This window comes from Capra hircus, chromosome 14, assembly GCF_001704415.2.
Source record: "Capra hircus breed San Clemente chromosome 14, ASM170441v1, whole genome shotgun sequence".
Taxonomy (NCBI): Eukaryota; Metazoa; Chordata; class Mammalia; order Artiodactyla; family Bovidae; genus Capra; species Capra hircus.
Genome location: NC_030821.1, coordinates 60,031,964 through 60,047,540, shown reverse-complemented (window position 1 = coordinate 60,047,540; position 15,577 = coordinate 60,031,964). Strand labels below are relative to the sequence as shown.

Sequence of the window (15,577 nt, the reverse complement as noted above, 5' to 3'; positions counted from 1 at the left end):
CCGGCCCCGCGCCGCGCTCCGGCCCCGCGCCGCCCTTCGGCCCCGTGCGTCCCTGCCGCCCTTCGCGCCGCTGCCTGCGCGTCACAATGTCCCGCCGAGTGGCGCCCGGTTGGCTGCGGCCGAGGGCTGCCCGAGTTGACCTCCGCGCGCGGGCCGCGCATGCTCCATGCGGGCGGAGGGCCTGGCGGGCCGGGGCGCGCGGTCACTGCCGACCCCGAGCATCGGGTCTCCGCCCTGCGAAGGTGGGGACTTGGGGCAGCTTTCGCGGCGTTTCTTTTAGGGGCCGCTCCACTGTTTACTTCGGGGGTCCGCTCCCCTCCTCCTCTAAACTGCAGCTGGAGAGGGAAACGGTTGTCACCGGGTTTCCACCGTTCACCAGTGGGCGGATGTGGAGTTAATACTGATTTAAGCACCCGACCACGGGAGGGGGCCCAGTGCCTCTTTACTACCTGGTGAGGTCTGGGAGGAGCAGAGATGGGCACACTTAAAAGTCAGAATGCCCTGACCTTCGGAAGGTTATGACTGACCACTGGTGAAAAGCCACAACTTGTGAGCTCTGGTCCCGTTTTGTTTGGGAGCTCACTAAGGACTGTACCCTGGGACACAGCCTCTGAGCGCTGAGGAGCATCCGTGGAAGGGGGGCGTGGGCGAGGTCAACTTCTATACGATTTTGGTCCAAGTGTTGAGATGGTCAAGCAGCATTTCTGTAGGTTGCTGGTAGTCAGGAGAAAATACGGTTTTGGTGCTTTTCTGAAGGTGGGAAGATTCCAGTTTGGGTTCATAAAAATTTTCCCCTGGAAGTTATCTACTATCTGAAGGCCTGTTCTTCGAGTTTTCTCCTGAAACACAGATGCCTCCTTCTTTACTGTCTGAGCCACCAGTTAAGTCCCTGGATGCCTCATTCTTGATCTCCACCCTGAACTCCTTTCAGGGGGTATTGAAGATCAGGACTGTTGACTTCATTCTTGTAGAACCAGATGGCAAATGACATTGTCTTAATCTAGTGGTGAAATTTAAAGCTATATTGTTGTTGTCTAGATGCTCAGTCGGCCCCATGGACTGAGGCCTGCCAGGAACCTCTGTCCATGGGATTCTCCAGGCAAGAATACTGGAGTGGGTTGCCCGTTTCCTCCTCTAAGGAGGAGGTCTGGGTCTTCCTGACCCAGAGAGTGAAGTTGTGTGTCCTGCATTGCAGGCAGATTCTTTAACCGAGCCATCAGGGAAGCCCTAAAAGATATATGCAATCTGTCAAAAGAGTAACAACCAGCCCCAAATGGAACCAAGCCCTTTCTGCCAGGCCCGCATCATCACCAAACTGAAACTCACTACCTGAACTTGTCTGTTTCAGTCTCTGGCAAGAAGATGTCAGAATCAGTCTGGAGTTTCCTGGTGGGCATGAGGGTGTTAGAGAGCTTGGTAGGATCCCTTCCATCTCCCCCCAAAAATGAGTTAATCTGCTCCCTCTTGATGAAAGAGGAGGGTGAAAAGGCTGGCTTAAAACTCAACATTCAAAATACTAATATGGCATCCGGTCCCATCACTCCATGGCAAATAGATGGGGAAACAACGGAAACAGTGGCAGACTATTTTGGGGGGCTCCAAAAATCACAGCAGATGGTAACTGCAGCCATGAAATTAAGACACTTGCTCCTTGGAAGAAAGCTATGACCAACCTAGATAGCATATTAAAAAGCAGAGACATTACTTTGCCGACAAAGGTCCGTCTAGTCAAAGCTATGGTTTTTCCAATAGTCATGTATGGATGTGAAAGCTGAGCGCTGAAGAACTGATGCTTTTGAACTGTGGTGTTGGAGAAGACTCTTGAGAGTCCCTTGGACTGCAAGGAGATCCAACCAGTCAATGCTAAAGGAAATCAATCTTGAATATTCATTGGAAGGACTGATGGTGAAGCTGAAACTCCAATACTTTGGCCATCTGATGCGAAGGGCCAACTCATTGGAAAAGACCCTGATGCTGGGCAAGACTGAAGGCAGAAGGGGATGACAGAGGATGAGTTGGTTGGGTGAAGCACTGACTGGATGGACATGATTTTGAGCAACCTCTGGGAGTTGGTGATGGACAGAGAAGCCTGGCATGCTGCAGTCTATGGGGTCACAAAGAGTCGGACACGACTGAGTGACTGATCTGAACTCTTGTTCCCACCTTCTTTCTACCTCTAAAAGTCCTCTGTCTGTGCAGCTCTTCAGACCTCCTTTTTATTTGCCATATGGGATGCTGCCCAATTTATGAATGGTTGCATAAAGCCATTAGTTTTTAATTTACTCAGTTGAAGTTATGTGTTTTTCTTTTAAACTGAAGGACAATTGCTTTACAGTGTTGCATTGGTTTCTACCAAACATCAACATGAATCAACCGTAGGTTTACCCATGTCCCCTCCCACTTGAACATCCCTCCCACCTTCCCCCCCACATCCCAGGCTTCTAGGTTGTTACGGAGCCCCAGTTTGTTTTAACAGTCCTTAGGGAGTCCAGGGTAAGGAAGATAGTGAGCAAAGATTTTTAAAAAAACCAAAAAACTTCACATTACTCACATGATGGCCAGAATGCTGAGCTGAAGGTCTTATACATGTTTGTTTGTTTTTTTCAATCATTCTTGTCCTGAATCTGAGTGCTTAAAATTTTGTGGGCTCTCAAAACTCTTAAATTGACGCTGATTAAAAAAAAAAAGGGGGTGTGGCTTTGGGGATTTTCATTGAGAGGTTCATAAGTCTACAGACCAATTTGAGGAAATCTGACAACTGAAACTTTCGATCTAAGAACTGATAGATATTAATTTTGGTAATGTTGGATTTCTGTCAGTAATGTTTTATACTTTTTATCATATAGACCTGAATAGCATGAAAGTTGCTCAGTCATGTCCAGCTCTTTGCAACCCCATGGACTGTATAGTCCATGGAATTCTCCAGGCCAGAATACTGGAGTAGGCAGCCATTCCCTTCTCTAGGGGATCTTCCCAACCCAAGGATCGAACCCAGGTCTCCCGCATTGCAGGCAGATTCTTTACCAGCTGAGCCACAATGAAAGCACAAGAATACTGGAGTGTGTAGCCTATCCCTTCTCCAGGAAATCTTCCTGACCCAGGAATCGAACTGGGGTCTCCTGCATTGCAGACAGATTCTTTACCAACTGAGCTACCAGGGAAGCCCCATTGGCCTAATATTTTGTCAAATTTATCCCCTCAAAATCCATATTTAATGCTGTTTTAATTTTTAATGATCATCATGTAAGATCTTATTTCTCCCACCATGAATCAAACCCTTGCTGCCTGAAGTGGGAGCATGGAGTCTTAACCACCAGACTGCCAGGGAAGTCCCACTTCATTCTTTTACATGACTCAATGGTCACTATTAACCAGGGCTGGAGTCAGGATGAACTTAAATAGTTGCTGAGACGTTTTCTTATTACAAGGTCTCCTTAATGTGATTTAAACAGGGGTAGCACAACACCCCAAGCATGTGGGTGGTTCATAAACATTATCTTGCAATGATAATGATGATGAAAAACTTCTATAGGCATAAAGATCAATGACTCATGACTTATTCACCACACACCCTTAATTTTACATTCTTAAAACATAGGTGAGACTCATCAAATTATTTTCATTTTTATATGCTTGGTCAACATGTTGCTATGGGATAAATTGGAGTCTACAGCTAAACACAAATAATTATTACTTATACTATTATTAACCGATGTCCACCAATAACATTACATAACCTATACAACAGAAAGCATCTACTTCCCAGAAGTGCAGCACACTGTTTTATGTTTCCTGTATCTCATTTATTCAATAGAAATTTTTTTGATGATAAACAATATTGGAAATGAACAATCACCCAGAAGCTCATTACTTAGTGAAAACTATGATTTTTCTAGATAAGTGGGGAAATTGTGCTTCTTTCTGGAGATTAGGACACATTTTGCAACATATTTTGCAATTTTCTTCCCAGAAGTATGAAATTTCTAACAGAAAGATGATGAAATATATTGCACTGAGAAGCCTTAAGGTCAGGAACTAGCTTTTATTTTTTCACTGTATTTCTTTCTATATTTCTAAATAGAGTCCTGTCTTGTATCTTCACACTGTTTTACGGAACTCACATATTTGTATTTCTTTTTTTTTTTTAATTTATTTTTCAATTGAAGGATAATTGCTTTACAGAATTTTGGTTTTTTTCTGCCACATATCAACATGAATCAGCTACAGGTATACATATGTCCGCTCCCTCTTGAAAGCATTTGTGCTATTAGCTTTATAAAAGGCTTTTTTTAACTTTTCAAAAGTACTCATTTTTGGAAGATCTCCCTTACCTTCAAATAATCTGGAAACAAAACTTTTGACTTCCTCCATGTATATTTTTGTAACAAGTTCAGTAGCTTGCTCAAATATTGCTCAAATGAATGAATGAAACTTTTTCTGTAGTTTTTTTTTTTGCCCTGACACATGCAACTTGTGGGATCTGAATTCCCTGATCAAAGCTGGAACCCCAGGCTCAACAGTTGAAAACTCAGAATCTTAACCACTGAACTACCGGGGAATCCTCTTTTATTTTTTACACTTGATTTAAAATAACTTCAAAAAGGTTTAGCTAAACATAGAAATAGCTGCCCTCCAAAATTTTATTTCCACCTTCACTATTTGTGATCACCAGTAGGAACAAACCCCCAGCAAGAGGGTGAAACAAACAAACAAACAAAAAGTACAGGAACAGGGCATGGTCTGTACCACACTCACTTAAGACAAAAATAAGGAAGCTGATATTTCTGAGTGAAAATAATGTACTTTTGGCTGCAGATATTCAACTTTATACTATTAAAAAAAAAATACTAGTTACGTGGTAAGAGGCAGTGTATGAATCCTGGCTGCTTACTATTAGAATTTGGTTAAGCTACCATCACTTCATGGGAAATAGATGGGGGAACAGTAGAAACAGTGTCAGACTTTATTTTTTTGGGCTCCAAAATCATTGCAGATGCTGACTGCAGCCATGAAATTAAAAGACGTTTACTCCTTGGAAGAAAAGTTATGACCAACCTAGATAGTATATTCAAAAGCAGAGACATTACTTTGCCGACTAAGGTCCATCTAGTCAAGGCTATGGTTTTTCCTGTGGTCATGTATGGATGTGAGAGTTGGACTGTGAAGAAAGTTGAGCGCCGAAGAATTGATGCGTTTGAACTGTGGTGTTGGAGAAGACTTTTGAGGGTCCCTTGGACTGCAAGGAGATCCAACCAGTCCATTCTGAAGGAGATCAACCCTGGGATTTCTTTGGAAGGAATGATGCTAAAGCTGAAGCTCCAGTACTTTGGCCACCTCATGCAAAGAGTTGACTCATTGGAAAAGACTCTGATGCTGGGAGAGATTGGGGGCAGGAGGAGAAGGGGACGACCCAGGATGAGATGGCTGGATGGCATTACGGACTCGATGGACGTGAGTCTGAGTGAACTCTGGGAGATGGTGATGGACAGGGAGGGCTGGCATGCTGCGATTCATGGGGTCGCAAAGAGTCAGACACGACTGAGCGACTGGACTGAACTGAACCAGCCTTGCCAAGTCTGTCAAAGGTAATAACATCTACCCAACAAGGGGTTGTTTAGTTAATGAATCAAGCCAGGGTGGCTCCTTCATTAACAGCAAGTGAAGTCAGCATCTCTGACTTGGTCAGAGCACCACAAGTGCACCTGGGTGGGGTGCAGAGTTTGAGTCTTAAGCACAGGTTGGTACCAGCCAGCCAGTGGTAATAGCTCAACTCTGGGTACTATTATATCTCAGGGTTGCCAACTGAAAGGCACTCACTATCTGCCTCTACAGGGATGAAGTCAGGAGCCACTGCAGCCCCTGTCTTTCAACAAACCCCTCAGCTCAGAATTCAGGTCTGAGATCAGGAGCGAGGCATCTGTGTTCCGGGAAAAACTGACAGAACAGGCCTTCATATATTCAGATATTTTCAATTTTACAAGCCCAAATTCTTGACTTTCCTTGTGTCTAGAAAAGCAGTGAAATCATTAATGGGGACATCTGCTCCTCCTTACTAGCAGGAACCTCTGCAAAATGTGCTTGACTCCATTCATTTCAATTGCTCAGACGTGTCCAACTGCACGCCAGGCTTCCCTGTCCATCACCAACTCCTGGAGCTTGCTCAAACTCATGTCCATCCAGTCGGTGATGCCATCCATCCATCTCATCTCTGTCGTCCCCTTCTCCCTGCCTTCAACCTTTCTCAGCATCAGGGTCTTTTCCAATGACTCCTGACTCCACTAAAATAACATATAAGCCGACGACCTCCCCCTCCCCCCCATCCCCCCACCCCCGCTTCGGAACTGTTTCTCAGAGCTGAGTGGTTGTCTTCTAGGCTATAGCTCTCATTTTGCCCCAAATAACTCACAGCTCTGTGTTGTACAATTTTTCAGTTGACAGGGCGTATAATCAGCCCAGCTCCCAGCTCCAAACCGGAACTTCAGCTCCGAGTATATTATTCTGGGCTCCACGTGGCGCTCGGAGACCTTGCCTCTCTAAGCACCAGACTGTGAGACAGCTCAGCAGTGACACCAAGTCCTACAACGCGCAGCGTTTCAACAGGTGTTTGTGCGGCGAAAGAAAACGCAGCACATTCCAAGCCAAGAACAAGGCACGATCCCTCAAAATACGGTCTCAGCCCCAGTGAACTAAACACAAAGCCAGCTCAGCTCGGAGGAGATAGCCTAGCGTACCCGCCGCCGCCTGGATGGAGACCAGCTCCCGGCGTGCCCCGAGGCCGGCGGCGCTGCGCTCCTGCTGCACGACGGGGGCGGGGCCGCAGCCGTAAAGCAGCGCCCGAGATCACGTGGGTTTGGGTGCCAGGCGCCCTTGCGGCGTCTCATGCAAGCGGGTCATGGCCGGCCCGGTGCGGGGCGCAGCAGGGCCCTGGGCCCTGGACCTGCTTCGGGCCCTGCCTCGTGTGAGCCTGGCTAACCTGAGGCCGAACCCGGGCTCCAGGAAACCGGTAAGGCTGGGGATGGCGCGGGAGTCCGAGGCGCTACGGGAACGAGGGGCCTGTGAGCCCCTGCTCTTGAGTGATGCGAGAAGCCTGCCCCGGTAGTCCCAGCTCTCAGGTCGGGTTTAGAGGAGTAATCGCGTTAACCTGGGCGGGGAGCGAGGTCGCAGGAAGTGCAGATGATTGTCTCATTCAGTGTTAGGTTAGCATGAAGTGCTTTTCCATTATACCTTTATCTTAAGGGAAAAGATATTTTACGTTCTGCAAGTCACTGAACACAGCTAGCAAAGCTGTTATGGGCATACTGTCACCTTAAAAATCAACTCGTTGCTTTCGCCAAGTAAGAAAAAAGTTTTCTTTATAATTTGGTGTCTTGACCTCAGAGCAGTTCTAATAGTGCCTGGCACGTAGGGGGTTTGGCTCGTTGCTGGCTGGAAGGATGAATGAGGGCCTTACCACCTGACAGCGCAGAGGTGAAATATACTTTAAAAAGTGCATCTGCAGCTCGTAAAACATTCTTCTCTCCTTCCAGGAAAGACGGCGAAGAGGTCAGAGAAGAGGTAGGAAGTGTGGCAGGGGCCACAAAGGAGAACGGCAGAGAGGAACCCGGCCCCGGCTGGGCTTTGAAGGAGGCCAGACTCCATTTTACCTTCGAATCCCCAAATACGGGTTTAATGAAGGACACAGGTAAGTTTGCTTTGTTTGTGGTTAAATTTTTTTGCTTTGCTTCTTAGTGTAAAAATTTGTGATTCTGAGAATCACCAAATGATAGCTTGGTAGAAATTTAAATCCACTTCTTTAAAGCAAACTTTTGCTACCCTTCCTTTGAAGCATTTTTGGTAAGTTTAGCCTGACTTAGTAGAGGAAAAAAGCCAGAGGTTACACCCAGACTTGCAGAATGGAGGTAATGGTGCATGCTCCGGAGGTTTAGAATGATTTTATGTTTAAAACTCTGGCCCACTGTCGTCACCCAGTAAATGGTAACTGCTCTTACTTTGAGATCCATTAATGCATAATTCAGATAGTATGTTAAATTTTTCACATATTTATTTGTATAAATGAGTGAAGTAAATGTAGGAGTTTTATTTTAAACCAACTAAATTGAAGCAGGAAAGCACGGGACAGAACTCTGCGTTTATCTGGAGGTCTTACAGGAAGATAAGTCTGGCTGAGTTTTCCATCTGTTGCTGCTTTTTTTCGTAGCTTCAGACGCCAGTATCAGCCTTTGAGTCTCAATAGGCTGCAGTACCTGATTGACCTGGGCCGCGTCGATCCCACACAACCTATTGACTTAACCCAGCTGGTCAACGGGCGAGGTGTTACCATCCAGCCATCTAAAAGGGACTGTGGAGTCCAGCTGGTAGAGGAGGTAAGTCTGAATTAAATTTTCTTGGTAAGTTTCATGGATGACTGTTTCTGATTTCCGTATAATCAACACTGTGCCTCCTTCATTTTTATCTCTTTCGAGTTGTAACCATTATGTAGTGGTTGGTTGTGTTATATTGAGTTGTGGTTTTAGAAAGCCACTGTTCCCTTGTCCTGGGTGTTCTTCCTGTGTATCCATTCAGCTTGCTCCCTCACTCTCTTTGGTTCTCTGTTCAGATGTCATCCTAGTAGGAGGATCTTTTTAACTTTTTTTTTTTTCCTTCCAAATTATTTGAGGCTTAAATTATTTTTATTATGGAGATGTTCTTTATAAAGGAACACTCTCGTATCTGACGGTCTGCCTTATTGTGCCCCAAAGGGTTTTTCTTTGAATATATGAACACGTGATATTTATTACCAGGCAGTGCAGGCATTTTTCATTGTCTTCCTCACTGTAATGTCAGTTCTTTTGAGTGCAGGTGCTTTGACTCATTGCTGTATTTTCAACATTGGAAATACTGGCTTGTGATAGTCACTCAGTATTTATGGAAGAAAGGGATGAATGAAATCCAGTTATGATTGTAGGGAAGAGGTTTTCTATTTAGAGAAGTTGGCCAGGAGTTTTATAGGCAAATGAACCTGTACATTGCTAATCAACTAATGCCCCCCCCACCCCCTTTTTCTTCTGTGTCAATAATACAGTTGATTGCTGTGTAAGTGACTTAGCGTCCACTAGAGGGAAGCATAGTTTATGGGAAAACCTTTCAGATCTTTGAAAAAGTAAACTTGTCGATAAGTTTTCCAAATTAATGATTTGAAGAGAGCATACCAAATACAGGATTAAGCCTCAGTATTCTACTTTAGGCATATCAAGGAACATGGTTATAACGTAACATACAGAAAAACCCATGACCTCATGAGACCTTAAACTGCACATCCCAACAGCTTGGGACATATGTCTATTAAACTAGCAAAAATCATTCTGAAATCTGTTGGTTGAGTATGTTCAGTTATTCATCATTTACAGCTTTGTAAACCAGTTGCCCTTTTCTGGATTTCAGATTTGCAGTCAGTATTGGGTAATAAGATGGTTTTGATCTTTTCAGCATAAAATCACCAATTTAGGAACATGTGTCCTAAGGTAAAACAAGATAAAAGAAACTTAATTGATATAAAGAAATACTAAATAGGCTTCTTACAGCACTGAAAATGCTGGCACTAACACTAGTGCCCAGAGACAGGGAAATGGTTAAGCAGTCTATGGATAGTAATGAGAAATGTCACGTAATGTGGCAAGACGTTGTTTTATTTAGTCAAAGGTCCCATTGATTGTAAAAATCCCTACCAGTATCAGAGAAGGGAGAATTGATGGAATTCTTACAATTCTTACAATTGATGGAATATTTGGAAACTGGGAACCACCTTGTTTAAACCACACGAAAATAGCAGAAAACTTTTTACCACTGCAAAAAGAATGGTAGTGCCACCATCTTTTTATTTTTGTCAGACTCTGTTTTGAAATTAGGCCTAATGAAATTGACCAAAGACAGCACTTTAAAAAAGTTCAGAACTATTTTTACTTCTCTTGTCTCTGCCTCTTTCGCTCAAGAGGGCTGGCCCTCCAGAGCTCAGCTATTTTGTTCTTCCATTGGCTCCAGCGTGCTTGTCCCCCTGTTTAAACCGTCTCTTGGCCTCTTGCTTACTTGTAGGTCAGGAATTTCCGGTAACTTTCTGTCTGTATCACATGACATAATGTTGTGGTTAGGAACACAGCCACTGGGACTAGGCTCCCTTGCTTGATGTTCTTGGGCAGGTTGCCCAGGCTCTCTGTGCCACCATCTATGTCATTGGAGTCGCAGTAATTCTGTTGGTTTGGAGTTGTTTTGAGGGCTAAACAATCTGCTGTTAAAGAGGTGTTGGGAATTGGTGCTTACGATGGTGCCTGCTGAATATGTAAAATGGAAGTCTTATCATCCCTGCTCGTAGGGAATGAAAACTAGGAAAATAGGGTGGCCTAAAGAAATGAGGAAGGATTTGGTGGTGTTTAATAGGACCTCAAAGCAGAGATGTTAAAGTAGGAGTAGCTGCTGGGCTGGAGACACTCCGGAGGAGAAAACAGGGCAGGGCGGAGGCCCTAATGATTAGTTTGCTGGCAGCCCAGCCATCGCCTCACACACTTTGTTTTGACGGATGACAGGGCGCTGACACCTTTAAGGCAAAAGTTAACATAGAAGTTCAGCTGGCTTCTGAGCTGGCCATCGCTGCCATTGAGAAGAACGGGGGTGTCGTCACGACCGCCTTCTACGACCCACGAAGCCTGGGTAAGCTTGTCCTCTCGGGGCCTTGTGTCGACTGCCTCACCAGGGTTTGACTTGTTCAGACACCTCGGTTCCTGTTTTGGGAATTTCTGCTAGTGGTGTGGTTGGTGGGTCTCTGTCTTCTGATACACCTCAGCTAGTATGTCCTAAAATTTTTTAGAAAAAAAAAACCTGGAGCTCAAATACCCTATGTTTAGAAATTCACTAATTGTTGGTAACCCAGGAGTGACTTTGACCTTCAGGATGCAAACTTTTGAAGATCAAGTGTTTCCATTTGTTTACTTAAGTCTACTAAGTTAAAAAAGTTTTTGGAATTAAGCTCTCATCTTGGAAATACTTTAATAATTAAAAGAATATCATTAAGAGAAAACCAGTGTATATATCACCAGTATTTGCATCTCTCTCTTTATTAAAAATGTTTTTTAGAAATTCTATGCAGACCCATCCCATTCTTTCTCCGTGGACAGCCCATTCCCAAGCGGATGCTCCCCCCCGAGGCGTTAGTCCCCTACTACACTGACGCGAGGAATCGAGGCTACCTGGCAGATCCCGCCAGGTTTCCCGAAGCGAGACTGGAGCTTGCCAAGAAGTATGGCTATATTTTACCTGACATCACTAAAGACGAACTCTTCAAAATGCTCAGTACTCGAAAGGATCCACGGCAGATTTTCTTTGGTCTGGCTCCCGGATGGGTGGTGAACATGGCAGACAAGAAGATTCTGAAACCTACGGATGAGAAGCTGCTTGAGTACTACAGCTCCTGAGCTCCGTCCAGGGGAGCCAGTGGTAGGAGGGCACTGGAAGGGGTGGTGACGCGTGTCTCCCACTGCATCGGCTCAGTTTGTGTTTCTGAGGAGGATGATGTTTTCTGTGTAATCACATCTTTTTTTTTTTTTTTTTAATCAAAATTAAAAATACAGTAAGCAAGAACTACATGGAAGATGTGGATCTGTGTGTGTCTCAGCAACCTGAGCTCGCTGGCACACTGCCCGAGGGAGTGGGCAGCTCTTAGACCATTTCCCCTTGAGTTTTCCATCATCTTCCCATTCAGGTCTTGTCTTATTGTTGCAAATCAGAATGAATGCAGATGGGCTGGGCTTGCTTTGTTGTCCTCTCGGTCGGTCGGGGTCCGAGGGCTGCTGATGAGCTGCTGTGCCTCTTGGTTAGCCCTGAGGAACCTCTTACCCAGAGTTGAGACAGTAAACCTTCAACCCAGACTGATGAAGTTGCTGGATGTGAGTGTAAGGCTGGTGAATAGTTTCTAAGTATTGCAGTATTTGCTGGCAAGATTGAAATGAAAATTCCAAGTGAATTCATTTTTCTCAGCTCTGGCAAAGCTGTCAAAAATGATCAAGCCATTAACATTTTTTCTTTGAAGAAGGTAGATGTTCCAATTGATACAATTTTACTTATTTCCTAGACTTTGGAAACCTTTGTTTTGCAGTCATTTTAAATGATTTTGAAGAAAACGGTCAGTGGTTATATAAGAAATAAGAACAGTTGGTAACGTGAAAATTAAACTGTTAATGTAAAAGGTTTAGCAGTCAGTGAGCTTTTTTAGCTTTGCAAATATCTGTTGTATCTAAACCACGTGGAGGCTTAATTTATCCTGATGCAATTAAATCTTGAATAATTCCTGGTAATTCTAAAGTAGAATTAAAATGATTCCTGTTTATTTTATTAAAAATTTTTTTTAGAAACCTAAACAGTGCATTATTTTGTCAATTTATCTACCTCAGATACTGCTGGTATAATATTTAGTCGATGAAGTAATTTATATACCAAGAGCATATTTCAGTTTATGTAGGATTATTTAGTTTGGCTTGTTATTAAGCCATTTCATAGTATCCAGAACTCATAAGAATCAGTACTAGGATTACCTTCTCTGATAGTCACCTGTGAGTTTCAGAGGATAGGCAACAATTGTAAAACACGCTTTTATTTCCAGGAGACCCAGTGACAAGAGCTGGCAGTGTTGGGATTAGATTTGGCTCCACTGATTGGAGCCCCAGGTCTCAGTGGCTTGAAGGAGATCAGGTTTCTTGTTCTCTGAAGTGAAGTGTGGCAATCGCTGTAGGGTCGACTGGTCTCTCAGTTGCTGGCTTCCCCCAGTCCTAGAGAGAGATGCATCTTTAGAACCCAAATAGAATCCCCACAGAGCTGCTTTCCCCAAGACGAGTCTGGAAGCTGCCACACAAAACCTGCACTACACCCATACCCCTGGCCAAAGCTTGGCTACAGCCCTTTTCTAACACAAGGGGCTGAAGTCTTTTCTTTGGCAGCTTGTGTTCTCAGCTGAAAAACCCTGTTGTGATGGGTGAATCACAAGTGGAAATGTTGACAACCAGCAGTGGGGGTTGACGCCTCCTGGTATTGACCAAACTTCAACCCTGAGGTTAATTGACTTAAATTAGACAAACATCAAAAAAAGTGCAGAATTCATTATTTCTGTGCTTAATAGTAGGGGTTTCTGAGGTGGCTCAGTGGTAAAGAACCTGCCTGCTAACACAGGAAGGTGCAGGATGCGTGGGTTTGAGTCCTGGGTCAGGAAGATCCTTCGGAGGGAGAAAGGGCAACCCATTCCAGTAGTCTATCCTGGAGAATTCCATGGACACAGGACCCTGGTTGGCTGCAGTCCGTGAAGTCACAAGAGAGTTTGCATGACTGAGCATACAAAAGCATGTGCTTAATGGTATATTCACTGTTCTGTTCAGTAAGTTATAAAACTAAGTGATCAATTTATCAATCTGGGTAAGAACGATGTTTTGGAAGGAGAGTGATAATAAAGAACCAGACACCATCTACTTTTTTCCGTGCCTCCTTTTTCTAAACATTTTGACCGTCAAGCCGTCTTAGGCTTCCTGTGTTAGATTCTAAAAAGTTATATTGGAATACTGTATGTGGAAGAAGAGAGGTGATTGCAAAGCAAAACAGCAAGGTACACAGAAAACGTTTTTGATGATTACAGTGATTGATTAAGAGAATACATTTTCATTTTTTAAAGTCACTGGGAAAGGTCCTCAAAAACTTTCTATCATGAAAATAGCCAATGCCTGTTTTGAAATTATGTAATACTGAAGTCTGAAAAGTGAAAGTCCGTATTGTCTGTTACTGGTTCTTGACCTACTTCCCAGAGGTGAGAGAACCATTGGTTTGTTTGGAGTCTTTTTTTTTTTTTTTTTTTAATCAAAACGGCATAGACCGAAAATAAAGGCAGTTACCTTGTTACATCTAATACTGTTTCAAAAACACTTTCCATTAGGGTAAACGGCACCTTTTTTCTTAAATTTTTTTTTAAAATTATGAAAGTATAATAACATTTATAGGAGACTTGGAAAATACAGACCAAAGTTACTTTAATTCCACTGCATAATTACGATTTTTTTTAGTAGATTTTTAGTTTTGATGTCAAACTCTCAAAAATTAATAGAATATACAGAAAAGTGGGTATAGTAGACCTGAAAAGCACTATAAACCAATTCAACATAATTAAGATTTGTACAGTTTTCATACAACAATCAGTTCAGTTCAGTCGCTCAGTCGTGTCCGACTCTTTGCGACCCCATGAATCACAGCACGCCAGGCCTCCCTGTCCACCAGCTCCTGGAGTTTACTCAGATTCACGTCCATCGAGTCAGTGATGCCATGCAGCCATCTCATCCTCTGTCGTCCCCTTCTCCTCCTGCCCCCAATCCCTCCCAGCATCAGAGTCTTTTCCAGTGAGTCAACTCTTCACATGAGATGGCCAAAGTACTGGAGTTTCAGCTTTAGCATCATTCCTTCCAAAGAAATCCCAGGGTTGATCTTGCAGTCCAAGGGACTCTCTCAAGAGTCTTCTCCAACACCACAGTTCAAAAGCATCAATTCTTTGGTGCTCAGCCTTCTTCACAGTCCAACTCTCACATCCATACATGACCACTGGAAAAACCATAGCCTGGCCTAGACGGACCTTAGTCGGCAAAGTAATGTCTCTGCTTTTGAATATGCTGTCTAGGTTGGTCGTAACTTTTCTTCCAAGGAGTAAGCGTCTTTTAATATGGCTGCAGTCACCATCTGCAGTGATTTTGGAGCCCAAAAAAAAGAAAGTCTGACACTCTTTCCCCATGTATTTCCCATGAAGTGGTGAGATTGGATGCCATGATCTTTGTTTACTGAATGATGAGCTTTAAGCCAACTTTTTCACTCTCCTCTTTCACTTTCATCAAGAGGCTTTTTAGTTCCTCTTCACTTTCTGCCATAAGGGTGGTGTCATCTGCATATCTGAGGTTATTGATATTTCTCCCGGCAATCTTGATTCCAGCTTGTGTTTCTTCCAGTCTAGCGTTTCTCATGATGTACTCTGCATATAAGTTAAACAGCGTGACAATATACAGCCTTGATGTACTCCTTTTCCTATTTGGAACCAGTCTGTTTTAAAGATTTGTACAGTTTTCATACAATAGGATACAAATTTGAAGTTTCCATAGACTATAAGCTAGGAGACACTGGAACATATCCAGGGACATAAACAAAGGTGCATTAAGTGTCGTAGTCTAAAAGTATTGAAACATTACAGACTGTTCTGTCATTGTGGAATTGTTTTAGAAATCAATATCAAAAGTAACCCACACATTTTCAAGTGCAATGTGGCCTTTACTGAGAGAGATACTTGACTCAGCCGTTGAAAGCCTCAGTGAAGTTAGACTGAAAAAAACACAGGGTGATTGCAGAGAAGAAAGCATTTAAATGAGAAATTAATATCAAACGTATAAAACCCCATGTATTTGGAAATTAAATGTTCACTTCTAAATGATGTCTACTCTTATTCTTCACTAAGCTATTCATATAGGCCTCCCTGGTGGCTCAGATGGTGAAGAGTTCACCTGTAATGAGGAGACCTGGGTTCAATCCCTGGGTCAGG

General features: G+C 43.6%; 1 protein-coding gene across 1 annotated transcript; it reads left to right on the top strand.

Moving 5' to 3' along the window:
- MRPL15 (mitochondrial ribosomal protein L15) lies at nucleotides 6,818-13,479 on the top strand. Its single transcript, XM_018058507.1, has 5 exons — nucleotides 6,818-7,003; nucleotides 7,527-7,681; nucleotides 8,198-8,363; nucleotides 10,557-10,680; nucleotides 11,104-13,479. The coding sequence occupies exons 1-5, from the start codon at nucleotides 6,893-6,895 to the stop codon at nucleotides 11,439-11,441; spliced, it is 894 nt and encodes a 297-aa protein (XP_017913996.1). The 5' UTR covers nucleotides 6,818-6,892; the 3' UTR covers nucleotides 11,442-13,479.

What these genes read in the sequence shown, in the direction of transcription:
- MRPL15 (XM_018058507.1), top strand. Translation starts at nt 6,893, where the DNA reads ATGGCCGGCCCGGTGCGGGGCGCAGCAGGGCCCTGGGCCCTGGACCTG. An exon ending in ACCCGGGCTCCAGGAAACCG is followed by an intron (nt 7,004 to 7,526) that starts GTAAGGCTGGGG and finishes CTCTCCTTCCAG; the next exon opens with GAAAGACGGCGAAGAGGTCA. An exon ending in GAGTCCAGCTGGTAGAGGAG is followed by an intron (nt 8,364 to 10,556) that starts GTAAGTCTGAAT and finishes GACGGATGACAG; the next exon opens with GGCGCTGACACCTTTAAGGC.